The sequence below is a fragment of the Antedon bifida genome, chromosome 10, assembly GCF_963402885.1.
Source record: "Antedon bifida chromosome 10, ecAntBifi1.1, whole genome shotgun sequence".
Lineage (NCBI taxonomy): Eukaryota > Metazoa > Echinodermata > Crinoidea > Comatulida > Antedonidae > Antedon > Antedon bifida.
Genome location: NC_136235.1, coordinates 17,515,586 through 17,533,399, shown reverse-complemented (window position 1 = coordinate 17,533,399; position 17,814 = coordinate 17,515,586). Strand labels below are relative to the sequence as shown.

General features: G+C 32.4%; 1 protein-coding gene across 1 annotated transcript; it reads left to right on the top strand.

Annotated features, from left to right (window-relative positions):
• The first annotated feature begins 64 nt into the window (after positions 1 to 64).
• LOC144854716 (eukaryotic translation initiation factor 3 subunit I-like) lies at positions 65 to 12,602 on the top strand. The gene is made up of 9 exons (XM_078712668.1): positions 65 to 169; positions 3,290 to 3,470; positions 3,631 to 3,696; positions 4,384 to 4,533; positions 5,317 to 5,444; positions 8,413 to 8,523; positions 9,577 to 9,666; positions 10,738 to 10,904; positions 11,147 to 12,602. The coding sequence occupies exons 1-9, from the start codon at positions 167 to 169 to the stop codon at positions 11,226 to 11,228; spliced, it is 978 nt and encodes a 325-aa protein (XP_078568794.1). The 5' UTR covers positions 65 to 166; the 3' UTR covers positions 11,229 to 12,602.
• Positions 12,603 to 17,814: the final 5,212 nt, after the last annotated feature.

Below are 17,814 nucleotides of genomic sequence, written 5' to 3'. Positions count from 1 at the left end.
GACGACGGATGTTTTGTTTTGAAATTAAACACAACAAACAAATTTGTTTTTCGTCAAAAGAGGGCGTTGTTAAAGGCTCCATGCTTGGTACATTTTTATAAAAAAAAGATTCACATATTTTACGTTATAATCGTTGATAAATCTACAATTTAATAATTTTATCAAAATGGTAAGTATTTGTATAAATATAATGTTCCACATATTGTATTCATTTTAATAATAAGGTCTATTTACTGGCGATACAGTGCTGAGTCTGCTACTGCTAGGCTCAGCCGAGATAATTTGGCCTAGCCTAGCCCTACTAGGCCTAGATATCAAAACAGTTTTTTACGGGCATATAAACGATGCAATGGGTGTACATGCACACGTCAGTAGGCCTAGGGTTTAAAGGCTGGTTTCCTGTCGACGTAAGAGGCAGTTTTTCTAACGTCAGTTACGATTGTTACGTCGATTTTACGTAAGAAACCAACATTTGACAGGAAACCGCTTACGACAATATTTTGGTGAAATCGACGTAAACGCAAGAAAAATAGACGATCGACAGGAAACCGGGGTATCGAATCTCCGTCTGATACGTCGATTTATCGCGAATTAACAGGAAACCGGGATTTTATTGCTTGCGATCACTTGCGTTGCGTTATTAACGATTCTTACGTAAAGTTGACTTGGAGTCAACTTTACGTAAGCGTAAGAGTCGTAAGCGCAAGATATACAATGGAAAAGGATAGGCCTATTTTTAATAGATACGAAAATACGAATTTTATTAATAAAAGCAGCTTTTTTACAACACCTCTTTACCAAAAAAGGATAAAAATTAGCTCTATATTAAAAACGTACAATTATATTAAAGTTCTTTCTATTCACACTTTTCTTTATTTTATTGACATATTCTCCTTCCGGTAATTAAGTTCATTAACTATTCTTTTATTAGGAGAAATGATTCGATGTTTTTAAACAATTTAAACCGGCACTATTTGCTGCATCTGAGTTTTTCTAATCAATGTTTTTGTTGTTTGTGTTGTTATAAGAAGCCTCATGCTATTAGACTCTGATGCAGTAGATGTAATATTAAATACAGAAGGTAAGATATTTAATAACAATTAATAATAATAATAATAATAATAATAAAGTTATTAAATAATATTGCCATTCAATATCCCTCACACACTTAATAATAAGAAGCATACAGTAATTAAATACTTGTTAAATAAATTTATTTACAAATACATTCTGCAAAATACTATTTTATGGATTAGGCCATTTATATAAATTCTCAAAAATAATAGATGCATACACCATGGCAAACAGAATATATAATACCGAAAATCAAACCTTTAACTAAATACTAATTACTTACTTATTAACTAAATACATTTTTAAAAAGCAAACACAAACACTTTTACTGATTACCTTAAGTGATATAGGCCCTACAGTAACTTTCTTTGCATACACAGTGTCACACAATATATATGATACAGGAAATTAAACCTTTAAATAAATCTAAAAAGTTGAATACTAAAACTATAAACATATTTTTAAACTCTGAAACTGTGGTACACTGTACTGTAATTTCTCTCTTTCAGATGGGGCTGAATTAAGGACACAAGTTGATTCAATCTTTCTGGTGTCATTCTTGTATATCTATTTAATAAAGCAAAACAATTTGTAAATGCAACACATACGCTTTCAATGTTGATACATTATCAATGTTAATATCAATGTTTTGTTTAATTTTCAATGGTACTAGAAGCAGACTTTCTGTTCACATGTAAAAATGTTAATAATAAATAAGTGTGATATTTCCTATGTACTGGGCAGTATTTACTTTGGAATCATTATAGGCCTCATTTTGTGTTTAGAATTTGCTCTGTAAAAATATTTAACATTTTAAAACTAGTGTGTTGAAGCTTTTCAATAATATTTTAAATCAAAGAAAAATAATTAAACATATTTAAAGTGTTTTTCACTTGTTTTTCTTAAGTTAATGACTACAAATTTTAATTTTATAGCATTTTCCTGTTAAGCAGCTGAACTACTGTTATTAGTTATAGTTATGTGTACAGTATAGATAACATTTTTAGTTACAAACATTTAGTTTTTAAACACATTCCAACCAAAGGGCATGTAAAAGAGAAGTTTCACTGTAGATCATTTTTGTTGCAGTTTAGAAGTTGGAATTATTGTGTAGAGTGTGTAGATCCAATACATTAAAATTTTAAAATGTTTTTTTTTTTTAAATTTGGCTTATCATATATAATAAAGTCACACTAAAAAAAGAGAGAGATTTATGCCTAAGCCTACAGATGGTGGTCCACTTAATTGGGATAGGCCTAGGCCTAGTACTTGTTGTAGGGCCTAGCCTAGTAGGCTAGTATAGGAGGCCTACTACTACTAAGTACTAGGGGCCTAGGCTATATAGTAGGTAGGCCTAAAAAAGGCTTTTAGTAGTAGGCTAGCCTAGGCCTAGGCCTAGTATTACTAAGTAGGCCTAGGCTAGGCCTACAAGTAGGCTACGGTCTAGGACATTTTTAGTAGGCCTACAGGCCTCTTGCCTATATTACAGTAAAATAGTAGTGGTTATGATGTAGGCCTAGGCCTGGGGCCGATTGCAATAAAGGTCTTAACCGCGGTCTTAGACTTAAGCCCAAGATGAAACCCTTTATATTGCAATCCGCCCCTGGGCCTAGGCATGTTCCGTTTTATGTAGCTAGGCCTATGTACAGTATATGCCACACAGCATGTATGCCTTTCTAAGCCTAGGCTACCTACCTGAAAAACAATTGCCTGACATGGGCAACCATCGATCGAGCAAACACGGAAGCGTAAGAAAAATTTCAACTTTACGTAACAATCATAAAACGACCGTAAGCGCTTGAAGTTAAAAAAGTCAACTTTACGTAAGGGTCGTTATCGGCTCGTGAGCCTGCGGTTCAGAACGATCAAAACGACGTTCATTTTTGTTCAACTTAACGGAAGAGACGTAACAAACGCAACAATCGTAACAAACGTTAGCATTTCCAAATCTTACGTCGACAGGAAACCAGGCTTTAGGCTGTGTTGTCGTTGTGTTTTCTGAAATAATTCTGGCTAAAAATAATTGCCAAATTATAATAATTTAATCTTTTATTGTCAACAACAACAGAAAAATAATTGACAAATGATATTAATTATACTATAGATAGGCATTATATAGTTCAGTAGGCCTATATATTAAAAATATATATTCATTATTGATTTGACTTTGTTTAATTGTTTAAAATTACTTTTTCACACTTTGTGTTTTTGATAGAAACCAATTGTACTATTTGGGCATGAGCGTTCAATAACGCAAATCAAGTACAACCGTGAAGGTGACCTTCTACTATCATGTGCTAAAGATACGCAGCCATCTGTTTGGTACTCCCTCAACGGTGAACGTCTTGGAACATTCAACGGCCATGGTGGCGCTGTCTGGTGTATAGATGCGAACTGTATCCTCTTGTTTATAAAGTTTATATATATATATATATTTAACTTATTTTTTTTTCCAAAAGCAGTTTTTTTTGTTTTTACAGTATGATATTTGTTTTTAAACTTTCATTGGGTTTTCAGTACAGTAGGTGAATTTTCTTCCTTAATATATTCTACCAGGGGATACAACACAAGTTTTAACAGGTTCTGCTGACAATTCATGCAGGTTATGGGATTGTGAAACAGGTAAGCATGATGCACTTGTCAATTGTATGATCCACTGTATGACCCCCGGAGAGGTGCGTCATGGATGCGTCATTTACAAATAATTATTGACACAGGGGTACATAAAAAACATCGGACAAATGATGCACCTCTCCCCGGGGTCGTATAGTGGGTCATACAATTGACAATGTGCATTAACTGATAACAATATTTTCTTGTTGAAGGGAAAAAGGGGAAAATCAATATAATAAAATCACACAATTATTACCAGTTGTAAATCCCATTTAAGGGGTGACAGTTTAAAAATTATCTTTTAAAGTACGATTCAGTTGTTCTGTACAACATTTATTTTGGCATTTAAGATACTACAATAGTCTGTCAATAGGTTCTTGGTTATTCGACCTAATACATTATTAAAAAAAAAATTAATATAAAAAAGAAAATAATTGGTCCATACAAGTTGTTGATTTAGAAAACATCAAAAAGCCTTCTGGCGGTACAAACATAATGCTACTGTAACTTGGTAGATAAGAAGATACCAAAGTACTAGGTTCAAATCCTCAATTTGATACAATACCATAATTGTTGTAACCAAAACACCTTATACAAAATAAATTGTTTAAAGCCGACTTTCGTTTAGCCTCTTATTCGTAATTTGCCGCAGTAAAATATATGTATCTTTATGAATTTTATATTTTGTTTCTCAAGGTACTCAATTAAATGAGTTTGAAATGAAATCTGCTATAAGAACGTGTGGTTTCAACTACAGTGCTCGTACTATGATGTTTTCAACAGATAGAACCATGGGGCAGACATGTCAAATATTACTATTTGATACAGCTGATGGTAGCCAAGTCAGTAAGTAGTTTTTTTTTATTCTTCACTGTAATCATCAGGCAGACATTGTATTGCACTGTAACTTGGTGGTTAGCATGCTTGCCTTCAAATCCCAAGGTTTAGTGTTCAATCCTGACCTAGTGCCAGGGTTGTAAAACATGGCTGTCTCTACTCCACTACCTAATCCTAAACGAAACTTATTTCGACATGGTATAGCTTATCCATACCTGTAATTAGAGATTTACTTGCTCTATGATGTGTATGAAATAAAAATAGATAAATAAATCATTTTTGAAATAGTTGCAAAGAAATGTATATTTAAATCAAATTCAAAATTGGTTCCCACTAGGAGGAAACCACACCATCAGTTTTGATGATTTGTTGCCTGTGATTGGTCAAATTACTTGCATTGCTTGTACCTCCTTTAGGTTGCGTCCATGTTTATGGTTGACGTTGATACAGTAGATACATTTTAGACATAAAATTTAAAGATTGTCCTATTGATAGAAAACACTTGAAGTATTACAGATTTTCAGATCTTTTATGAATGATGGTTTAGAGTTTGCACATCCTACCCGTTTAAATATGAAAATATTGTAGTGACTCGTTGTGTTAGAAATCCCATACATATGAGGGCAGTATACAACCAAAATAGCAACATGCTAACACATATAACACAAATAATAATTTACTGTGAATTGACTTGTAATTTATTGTTTATTGGTTGTTTTGTCACCAACAACATTTTTTAGAGCCTAGTTATAGTTTGAATCAAATAACATTTTAGATTCATTTCCGTTACAGAAAACAGCAAACCTTACATGGTGTTTGACGTTGAGGGGCCAAAAGTCACAAGTGCTATATGCGTTGGATTAGACAACTACATTTTATCAGGGCATGAGAACGGTGAATTACGGTTGTACGATATAAAGGTAGGCCAGAAAATATGATAATACAATTAACAATGAAATAAATCAAAGTAAAAAAATGTATCGAAACCACAACCATTTTATTTGGTGTACTCATTGACTGTAGTACAGGTAGTTAAAGAAATAATTTGGGCATTGGACGAGAGAAGCCCTTGATTAATGGTAGGACCAATCAAGGTGTTTTAAACAGTCCTGGCTTTGTTTGTATAAAACCTGTTTTAGTGGCGGTAATTATCGCCGATTGAATAAAATAAAAAAATACAGAACTCAGAATTAGGAACAATTTTATAATGAAGTAAATACAAAGTATTGTAACCCTCATTTGTTATGTTCATTCTGGTCCTAATACATTAGTAAGGGTTGTGTTGGTTTTCGAGAGTTAGGAGATTGTAGGTTTATTTATTTATTGAAAATTTGGAGTCATGGATCACAGGTTGAACACAGAAGTGGGGTATTGCTAAACCCCGCAAACCTCCAAAAAAACCATAGCAAACCCCATTGAACGAACATAAAATTGGACAGAAGAGAGAGCACCGTTAGTGGCTGCAGGACATGACGAAACCCTTGGGGGAGAAGCATGTTATTGAAAGTGTAACTTCTTCTTTACAAATCTTATGTTACGTAGTGTACAACTCACTTGGTATATTTGTTAGAAAAAATAATTTTTTTTTTGTTTACAACTTATTTTTGGGGTAAAACATCATTTTTTGGTTAAAAAATCATTTTTTGGTAAAAAAAAAACATAGCAAAACAAGAGAACTTCTTGATAAAAGAATCTAACTTTATAGAGTTCCTGTTTGAACAACTCATCTCTGCTTTTAATTTATTATTTTTTTTAATGAGGGTATGTTTCAAAACTAAAATTGAAAATAATAATGTTGATATAATAAATAATAGCAAAAAAAGAAGACATGGAAGCAGTGGAAGCAATGGTTTGAATATTATATAAGATGATTGATACAAATTTAATGTAGAAATTCAATAAATTGCGGTAAAGATAATTCTTTCAACTTGTAATGTTACACACTTACAGATAATTGAAATAGGACTTATGTTTCACTCTCCAGCACATGCTGTATGATGATAATTGTCTTTTTATACAAAATGATAGTAATTTGTGGAAATTGACATAAAATACAGTTAAAGCACTTGAATTAAGAATATTTCAATAGTAATTGAGATAATGTTAACGTCGTACGTAATATTGATGTCTTATCACATAAAGTTAAATTTATAAGCTTACACTACAGTTATTTTTACAATATTTCTCAATTCTATTACCTACTTAATGTTGCGTATATTTTGGCATATGATTTGGTACTGTATAGGTTATGAATATATTTTAGCATCTTCAAAATGTGTTGTTATAGTTATTTAAACCATAATCTATTTCTACTGTACTTCTAGAACGGCTGCTTTTGACAATTTGTAAGATTTTAATTTGTTTAGCTAGATACCCACATCAATGAGAACACCTGTGAGTTATATAATGGCTGGTCTATGCACCTTAAATTGCTGGTAAACGGAAACAGTGATGTGGGTTCGATTGGTCTTGTTTTTTATTTCGGTTTTTGTCAAAATTATCAGTAGTATTTAGGTATATGTTTCATGGTTTTCACAAGCGCCTTGAGCACTTTTGTGGATATGTGCGCTGTATAAATCTTATTATTATTTTAACCCCTCCCTTGGCACACCCCTACTGTAGTACGTTAGTGTGAAATGAACAAGAGTTAATACACTAAGTTTAACACTATGGCCAATCAGTATTAATAATTAGATGACAATCCTATTAAAGGTAGACTTGGGTACCAAATGTGTGTTCTTTTGTACTTGATTTTTTTGTAAACTTAACTTTGAGTTTGTGTCTTTAAAATCATTTTATATAGAAAAAGAACATTGAGAGATGGGAGTTTCATTATCCCAATATTCATTGTTTCTTACAGTATTTTCTCCCTTATATAATAAGCAATTTTCGTATTCTCTCTTTATATAAGAAAATACAGTAAACTCAGACTGTAGGCTGCCTTTAATCTTAATAATATTCAATTGGTTTTAATCAGTACTTTGAAGTAAGCCAGAACTAATGCATGTACAAAGTTTCAATAACAACTTTCACTATAAATTTGTTTTATTGCAAAGATTATAAACAAACAAGTCATTTTGTTTTACCATAAAATAGTTTATAGGGTGTTATGTAATGCTTTTGCAATTGGTAAGTGTTGGCAGTTTAAATGTTAGCATAAAGTTCAACAATCTCACTCAGCTTATTATCTTCCCTCTCTAAGTGTATTTTTCATGATTGTTTACTTTTACTCCAAGGAACTTAAATAGACTGCAAAAGTAATATAATATCGGCATTTTACTCATTTTTTTAATTTGTATTACTGTAGTTTTCTTAACAGAGAGGGAAGCCCAGATCAGTGATAGCACTGCTTTCCACTGGGGCCCTAGCTCTGGAATACACACATAGTATCATTACCCAGTTCATTTTTTGAATCAAACGCATACAGTATCGGAACATACTGTACTTCCATAATACAGCTAGTAATCAGCGCAAAGTTGTGTCTTGACCTTATGACCAGGTGTACCCTTTTTTACACCTGGGGATACAAGCAATGCGACGAGCATTGGATTCGAGTACACGATCACATGATCAGTAATCGAACATCCAACAGACTGCGCCACATGCCCTCACTCATAAGCCTTATTAAAGTTTTGTTTTGTTTACATTTTATATCAATATAGTAGTAGGAATAATATACTTACTGTTGTATAGTAATAACTTTTATAAATCTTTCACATACAAATTATTATATACTTTTTTTTTCTTTTTAATATAGTTTTGTTCCATTTGTTTACTTTTCATATTTCATAGGTTGAACGATAACGATTTATTACATTTTTGTTAATAAATACTTTATCAAAAATGTCATTCTAATATTGTTATATATTTTTTACATTTTTTTTTCAGGCAAGAGATGTAGTACAAGTAGTAAACGAGCATAAGAACAGCATAAACGATTTGCAAAAAGGACGAAACGACACACTTATCATCTCAGCTTCTAAAGATACAACAGCAAAGGTACGTAAAATTCCACACATCTTTGATAATAATTTACGTCTTTGATGGCCTGCAAGTGTCTGGCAAAATAAGCTTACGTCTACTGGTAAATTTATTATCTTTTTAGTATTGCTGGCAATGACTTCAAAGTGATGTTTTTTAAATCTAGTACCGAGTTTCATGTCCCTTGATGATGTACTCTAAAACATTTTTGTTAAGCTCTCTCTACACTATCAAACTGTGTGACAAAAAAATTGTGATGTGCCCAAATATGGTAGTGATATGACCACATATATGGCCACATCACATTTTTTTTTCATGCAAACTTTGATAGTGTAGACAGAGCTTTACTCCCAGTCTCTGCAAACCATAATGTTTAAATGTTTGGTCACGCTGAATGGTATACAAAAATGAATGTTTATGAGTGGAGTGAGTAAAATATAGCGATATACCACCAAATAATGGATCCAAATAATGCATAACACATGTTACATAATCATCCAATCAAATGACACATGTGTGTTTTATATTAAAATAAAAATGAATAAAAAAAAAATGGTGGGAAAAAATGTGGATTGGTTTTAACTAGAGAAACTACTGTAGTGGAGTTTGTATAATATTTTTTTAAGGCAATTTTAATGTCATTTGTTTAATTAAATTTCTCTTCTAGAAAGTAATAATTTTTATATCTAGTGTCAGTTGAAATAGTCAAGTAGTGAATTTTATGTTGTACTGTAATCTAAAAACATCATCCGTCTTATTAAAAAAAGGACTTAAAAATGCGTAAGAATAAAAATAATCTGTCCTCATGAATTTTAAATCCTTGTTTGGTCTTTTCAGCTAAAGCCATTAAGCTTTTATACTCTGTAAAGTTCATTGAAGTGTATTTTTTTAAAAACACCGATTATCTATTTTTAACATTTAAAAATGCTTTGTAAAATCTATTTCTGAGGCACAGTTTGTTTTTAAACTCGTTTAAAAACAGCCAAAACAAAATGATAAAGAGCTAGATATAGTGCCTTCAAAACACACTATTCCTTCATCATGTCTAACATTTTTTTTTTATTATATAAGCTTTTTGATGCTACAACATTAAACCACATGAAGACATACAAGACAGAAAGGCCTGTTAATTCTGCCGCCATATCTCCCTTAAGAGATCATGTAAGTAAATTGTTTTTATACCCAATTTTCGCAAAATACATTTGTTTTTTTCAAATGGATGCTTCGTGCAGTTTTTCAATAGGCAAATTTATTAGCTTGAAAAAAATCGTGGTATCTCTTTATTATTTTCCACTGCGATTTTCATTTTTATCCTGTGTCTGCTGAGCTGTTTGACGTGCATGAGTGCTCATGATGGTCTGACAAGTTGTTTCCTGAGCTCTGATTGGTTTCGCAATATTCGCTTTGCAACAACAAGTAGAAGCTATTCAAACTACTGATTCTGCTGGAGCGTAAAACTCAAAGAATAAGAATTCGTAGATACGGATTTGGAAAATTAATTGGAAATATAAATATGCGTGTGTAAATGACAACAATTTTGATTCACTTAGTTGAAATCACAAGGTATTGTATTGACATGGAAGAATTAGTCGATGATATATTTTAAGTACAGCATATACTTATAAAACTGGACACATAGAAAACATTTGCGGCGAAACTGTTGCGATAACCTAAAAAGGTCAGATTGCGGAAAACCGTTTTTTTTAATCAATAGTTAGTTTGATTTATGTGTATCTGTATTTAGTCCGCAGATGGAAAAATATAAAAATAAGTTTATGAAGTAAAAATCACATTATATAAAAATATTTTTAAGTTTACTTTTTTTTTAGAAGAGGCCAGGGATTACCAGTAAAAATATTGTTCTCATGTTTGAGTTGACATAGTTCTTACAAAACAAGCATATACAGCTTGTCATACTTTGTTAGGCTTTGATGGTGACGCAGTTTAGACTGATGGAAAATCCCAGTCTTTGACAGGATTTCAACCCTGGATTTAGTTTTGTATCTGTAATTCAGATGTAATCATCTAAAATTTTTATATAAAAATGATAAATACTAATATTCTTAGTAATTTATAGAAGACTTATGAGACTAGGTATCATTTTAGAAATTTCAACTTTTACTTTACAAGCTGCAGTACTAAATTATTATCTTCTAATTACCTTATCTAATTTGAAGATGGTATTTTGGTAATGGTAATTTTAAATAGCATTCAATAATTTACATGTTGTAGGTTGCACTTGGAGGTGGCCAAGAAGCTATGGACGTAACCACAACATCAACAAGAATTGGTAAATTTGATGCCAGGTTCTTCCATCTAGTCTTTGAAGAAGAGTTTGGCCGTGTCAAAGGTCACTTTGGACCAATCAATAGTGTGGCTTTTCATCCAGATGGCAAAGGGTGAGTTATTATTATGATAGTTTACTTGTTATTACTCAGGCTTTCTGAAAACCCATACATTTGTGGAGCGAATAACCCTTCCAGGGTTCTAGGCAAGGTTGGCTAGGCTAGGTAGGTTGTTCTAACCTAGGCAAAACAAGCTGTACCGAATATTTTTGCAACATTGTGACATCTTGTCCACTGACAGACAGAGATAAAAGCGTAACAACATTTATATTATTTTGTTCGTTTGTTTTTCACAGGTATTCTAGTGGTGGAGAGGATGGTTTTATACGTATGCATAACTTCGATGCACAGTATTTTGACTTTGAAACTGAATACTGAACAACAAATTTATTTACTTTTACATTCACTTAAAAAAAAATCCACGCTAAAAAACTACTACATAAATTTGAAAAAAATGCCATACTATGTATTAAAACAGAATATGTTTATTCAGACTTTATATGTGGTGAATTGAGGTGAGTTTTATGGTACAACACAAGTCATAAATAGCAGGAATGTATTGTTTGTAGACTTCCATATAAGTTATGAAATTAAATGTTTTTCATATCTGGTAATATTTTTCGAACGATTCAAATGGCATAAGATTTTACATTTCTATAAGAGAGTGTGTTTATGCGTTTGCTTTTAATAATTTTTACTACTGTACTTGGGCGGTTTTAATCTACATTTTGAAACATATCTTCTATATTGTATCTAATGCGGCATACAAAATGGCGTCTGAAATCCCCACTTTTCACCACATAGACTCTGTTTTTATTTTTTGTTTGTTATACACATTTTTTTATATTGGACACATCCACACATGGCATATCAAAATGACCAGAAATTCTTTTGAAAAATTGTTTTTTGAGGAGGGATCGGGAGTGAATGTGCAGACTGTCAGGAAAACCACATTGTCATTGGTATCATTGCTATTCTGACAATGTGTACATATACTGGTTCACTAATGATAATGATGATGTCATTGCTGGTATCAACCTTGTGATTGTGTAGAATATATAAGTATTATTATATAATTATGTATTGTATTAAGAAAAACATAATACAGCTAGAAACAAATTTTATGATTTTTTTTTGCAGCATTATTTCAAAATATAAAAAAAAAACGAACATCTTCAAATTTTATGTGACAAAAAATGTGATATGGACATGATGTCATATCACTACCATATATGAGAATATCACTACCATATTTGGGCACAATTTTTTTGTCAAACTATTTTGATAGTGTAGAGTTTCTGGCAAACGTGGTAGTCGTAAGAAAATTGAGATGATTGTCTACATTTATCTGTTGAAATACAAACCTAATATTTAATGTTGTGTATGGCGAAGAATACTTATTAAACGACTGTTTATATTCACACCACCTATAATTACATTTCAGATTTTGACATCGTTACAACGGACAAAAAGTTCGTTTCAGTCGAAGTACTTTTTTTACAATTATATTATCTATTTTTGTGGTGTTACCATTGCCTAGCTTGTGTGAATAAACTACAATTTAAAGAAAAATTGCCTTTTCTCTGTTCAATGAACATGAATGGTCCAAATAAATTTAATTCTAAAATACATTGATATTTGAAATGGTTAACTTGTTATTTTTTTGGTTCATGATAATACATTTTTTTTCAAACCTAGGATGTCGAGACAAGATTAATAAAAGTTATTTAAACTAGAATTGTTATTAATATTGTATACTAAAAATAGTACAGACAGTTATTACAGTGATTGCTAGATGTGGTAATAATTCAATTATCATTTTGACGACGTTTAATAAATAGAATGGAATATTTTATGAGTGATGTTTATGAAAATGTGCGCGAAAACAAGTCAGATAAACACGTTAATTAATTTGAGCAATGTTTTATTAATACATTTACCAGGGTATAACATAGAGCTATGATTGACGCTTGATCAAAATGCTTGAAAATCATTTTTCACGTAGCCTATTATTAGGCCAATACACTATTTGTAGTCTTGTATGTAAATCGAGAATGTTAAAGTTATTCTGAGTTTTCGTTTATATACCAGCAGACCATGCCTATTGATTTTCATTAAGAGAGGCCCCTCGCTCCAGCAGTTTTTTTTAGTTTAGGTCGACTTGAACGACAACGTTAATTAGTTTTACATTCGTCTGAATGATGGATGAAACTAAGCCAGGACTGTTTAAAGCACATGGTTGATCCTGACATTGGTCAAGGGCTTCTCTGGTACAGTGGCCACTTTGACCAGAGGAAAGTCTTGGGCCAACACGTCTGAAGCAGATACTAGATGGGGGCTGCCTTAAAAGTCAGCAGTGCTGATTTTTAATGGCTAGTGGGACCCCAGCTCCATAACAGCACCCAGTATTCCTAGATGGTCTCCCATCCAACATCTACCCAGGCCCATTCTTAACGTCATTTATCGTTCAACTTTCACAAACCAACAGAAGTATAAACTTAATTAGAATAACGTTACAATAAATGATTTGCTATAATCAGGATAATCAGGAATAGAATTAATAGGCTGTGTGTAATGTTCTTAAACTAAACTGTATTAATGTAAAGTAGATGTAAATGACGAGCGGTATCCACAATGACGTCATTGTAGCGATTACGTAGTAAGCCTACGAATTCGTGTATACAAATATTTTTTTCGTATTATGTTAAAGAAGACGCTTTTCGCGCGCAATTGATTATGTAGCCTGGGATTACCGCATAAATATGCAATTTAAAACACATCATCACCTGCACAAAAAAACGTGCATCGCCGACAAAGTCATATATATCTACATCTTTGTTATTAAAATTGTTGCTTCATTTATAACGTAAATGCGCCAACGTCTGCATTTTTTTCCGAAAGTTCGAATCCAACTTTCGCTACATTGCTTGTATCCTTAGGCAAGACACCTTACTTACATTTGCCTCTCTCCACCCAGGTGTATAAAATGGGTACCATTATTATGGCGCAGAAGATGACAATTAACGAACACCTCGTTAGTTAGTTAGTCTGTGGGTTACAGGCGAAGTTTTGACTAGTAAAAAGATAATTATTTTGGCACATATGGCGTTTCATACGTATACTACTTGATCTTGAGACAAAAATCGAAACGTCAACTGGTGGACTAACGCAAAAAAGACAATAAATACAGACTTAGGGAAAATCTACTCGTTTGGTTTTAGTATATTTTGGATACATTTATACTACATACATGTGTCTCCATAATGCTACACACTGGTACCAGTCTAATACAATACTATATCAATCACGTACAACATAGCTAATCCTAACAAGACTACTGCAATAAAACTGATTTGTTACTCACAACAATTGTCAGTACAGATTTGCTTGCTTTGAATCGATGCTCATGGTTTCATATTTTAAGTTTATTTTTTCAAAAAAATAAGTACCGTATTTTCAAGAATTTACAAATCTTGTTTTAAAGATGTATTGTCGCCCCTGAAAAAATAATTCTTAAAATTGTTGTTGAATATGCCATTTTAATGTCACCTAATAGTTAGAAAAAAAATGTGTTTACCTAAAAACTGTTATTTAAAGCAACAAAATAGTCAAATTTGCTGCCAACCATCGGGTTTTTGGTTGAATTAAACCATTTATTTTGTCATTTTGTAAGTGAAAACATCATTTTTCCGGGTTTTTTTTCTACGAAAGTGATTACCTTGATTAAAACTGCAAAACAATATATTCAAAGTGTGATTTGATTAATTTTTATTTTCATGTTTTTCGGAGACAATACATAGGCCTAATCAGTATAAATTTATATTGACTGAAAATAATTGCAAAACTAATTTCTTAGTAAAAATTTCTTGTTAAGAAGAAAACTACTTATTTCAAGAATTATTTCTTGAAACAAGAATTTGTTGTCTTCCTTAGAATTTCAAATTTTGCTCTGTGAAGATGGTACGTTACAACCTATACGTTATATTAAAAAATGCCAAAAAGACAAAATACAAATAAGTTGCTTTATTTTATATTTCTTATTTCACTATTAGTAGGCTAGGCCTATTTATTTAAATGGTCAGTAGCACATTGATAAATACTTGCATTTCAATCTCTGATTTCGTAAGATACGATTTATAACGATTTAAATGTTAAAGTAAAAATAACATCGTCAACGTATTGCAGTATATTTATATTCTTAATGTAGGTCTATTTTAGAACAAGCTTAAGTCAATTGGAACGTAAATCCTTTCTAGTGAATAACTTTGAGTTCATCTTTTTTTTAGTTGCATCGCATTGAGCGCGCATAAATACTTTCTCGAGTGAAATTCGAGTTTTAAAATTTATTATTATGCTTGTTCCATAACAATCAGTTTGTCCTTGCGTTTTTCTCACCCAATGTGAGGAGAGAGTAATGTGTTATCGTTGTGCTTGATCAAATTGCGTTGCGTGTACGTATTTTCGTTGCGGCCTATTGGCATCCGAGTTTACACTCCGGGATTGAGGATACATAAAAAGTTATAATTACCCCAATAGCAGTGATGCCTTTAAATTTAACTTACAATGTTGCCTTAACATGACGTGTACATATAGGCCTTACCTGGATCTTACGTAGCTTTACACAGAGTAGCTCATTTATAACTATTATATTTAAACTCACTCACCGTAACTCACCTCAATTTAATGAAGTAAGATGCTGGTGGGTCGTATTATAACCTTATAACCCTATACAATTGAATACTAGGCCAATTCCAAATATGAATTTTAGATTCATACACGTAACGCGTTTTTCTCACCCAATGTGAGGAGAGAGTCAAGTGTTATCGTTGTGCTTGATCAACTTGCGTTGCGTGTACGTACTTTCGTTGTATTGTGGTCTATTTGCATTCAAGCTTTACGTGGTTAAAGGGGGCCTCCGGGTTTGTTTAACATAAGAAGTTATAATTACCCCAATGATGCCTTTAAATTTAACTTGCAATGTTGTCTTAACATGACGTGTACATAGGCCTTACCTGCATCTTACGTAGCTATACATAGAGTAGCTCATTTAGAACTCACTCACCGTAACTCGCCATAGCGCCACCTGGGTCGTATTTATAACCTATTGTGTTATAAAATAAAATTGAATACTAGGCCTATTCCAAATATGAATTTAGATCAATTTATAAAATTGCCTACACCTACAATTGCCCTCATATGGCAGCGCAAGTGTATTAGCCGTCATAATGTCACGTAATTTGTTTTACGTTACCATTGCCTTAGGTCCCTGTGTGCCCAACCTAAATATTTACCAAATATGAAAACCTAATGTTTATCACCATTTAATGTGTTGTTCGTAAATTAATTTTAAGAAATCATATATTCTTTACGAGTCTCGACACTACGACTCCTCACCCTCCATTATCCTATCATATTAAGGTACGGTGTGATGACGTAATTGGGAAGCAGAGGCAACCTGTATACAGCTGTCAATCATTCCGATATGTTTCCCATTTCTCTTCAATTTAAATTCATGACTGGATATCGCATTAAACTAAGAGCAACATATGCTGTTTTATCGAACGTTTTACTTATATACATAATATAAACTAATACTATTATTATTTTTGCCACAACAACACATGCATTTGCAATTATTATTAACGATCATATTTAGGAATATTATCGTTATAAGTTCATATCGATAAAAATAATTTGAGGTTGTTGATAGTAACAATTATAATAATGTTAACTTAGGAAACAGATTAATCGCATGACATCAGCAACATGTGTAAAGCTCTGTCTACACTATCAAACTAGTTTGACAAAAAAATGTGATGTGCCCTAACATGGTAGTGATATTCCCACATATGGTAGTGATATGCCCACATATGGTAGTGATGACATCATCATGTTCATCATATATGGGCACATCACAAGTTTTTGTCACATACAGTTTATATAGTGTAGACAGAGCTGAAGCTTTACGTTGATCTAGATTCAAACCATGATTGCCCCTGAGAGGTGTTTTAACAGAAATTAAAAAATACCTGTAAAAATAGTGTTTAGGTCTCAAACATGTATTTTGTAAGCCTCACACTTTTCCCACACATTTAACCTGATAGATATGAAACATTCTAAACATGTATTATTTACTCAACTCAACACATCGGTGACGTGTTGATTGTTAAACATGTAGAGCAATATAAAGACACGTTTAGGTTTTAAACGTGTTTAATTTGCCATGTGTGGAATTTTTTTACGCCACAGTAACACCGTATTCACGCAACGCTCTAAACACGTACGTAAACATGTTGAGTGCTAAACATGTGGAAAAATGGAATATAGTAGTGACATGTTGACTGCTAATCGAGTGGAGGAAAACAACATGTAGCTATAAACACGTTTAAACATGTAACTATACGTTTAAAAGCTCCACACTGTTTTAACAGAATTACCTCCCATACATGTTCATCAGGCTCCCATTCCGACTCCTGGTCGAATCTTCCAGTGGTCCTACTTCATGTAGACATCTAGATCTGATAAGAATATATTCATATCAAGGTTTATTAATACTTAATCGAGAGACACGATAGTGTCTCGATGATTTCCCCTGATTATGTTTTTATTACCCAATCAGCCCATGCCGACTGGATTCTATGTCTGAAGCGTTGTTTTCAAGAAGTGGGCGTTCATTGAAGCCACATCTTTTTTTGGCTAAGGCGTCTAAACTCATCTGCAACCGATTGACTTGCGAGTTGCAACAACTTGTTCCCCATACCTATGATCATTTTTTTAAATACTAATTAGCAAGCAAAGAATATATTTTGTTTTAAAAAACATATTTTATTGAACTGGCGTCATAAGTTTGCGCTTTTTTGTACTTATAATAGGATCGATTAGGCCTATACAGATTTTCCATCCAAACTGCTAAAAAATAATGTATTCAATACTTATGCCTGCTAGTCCTAATTTACAGAGTGTG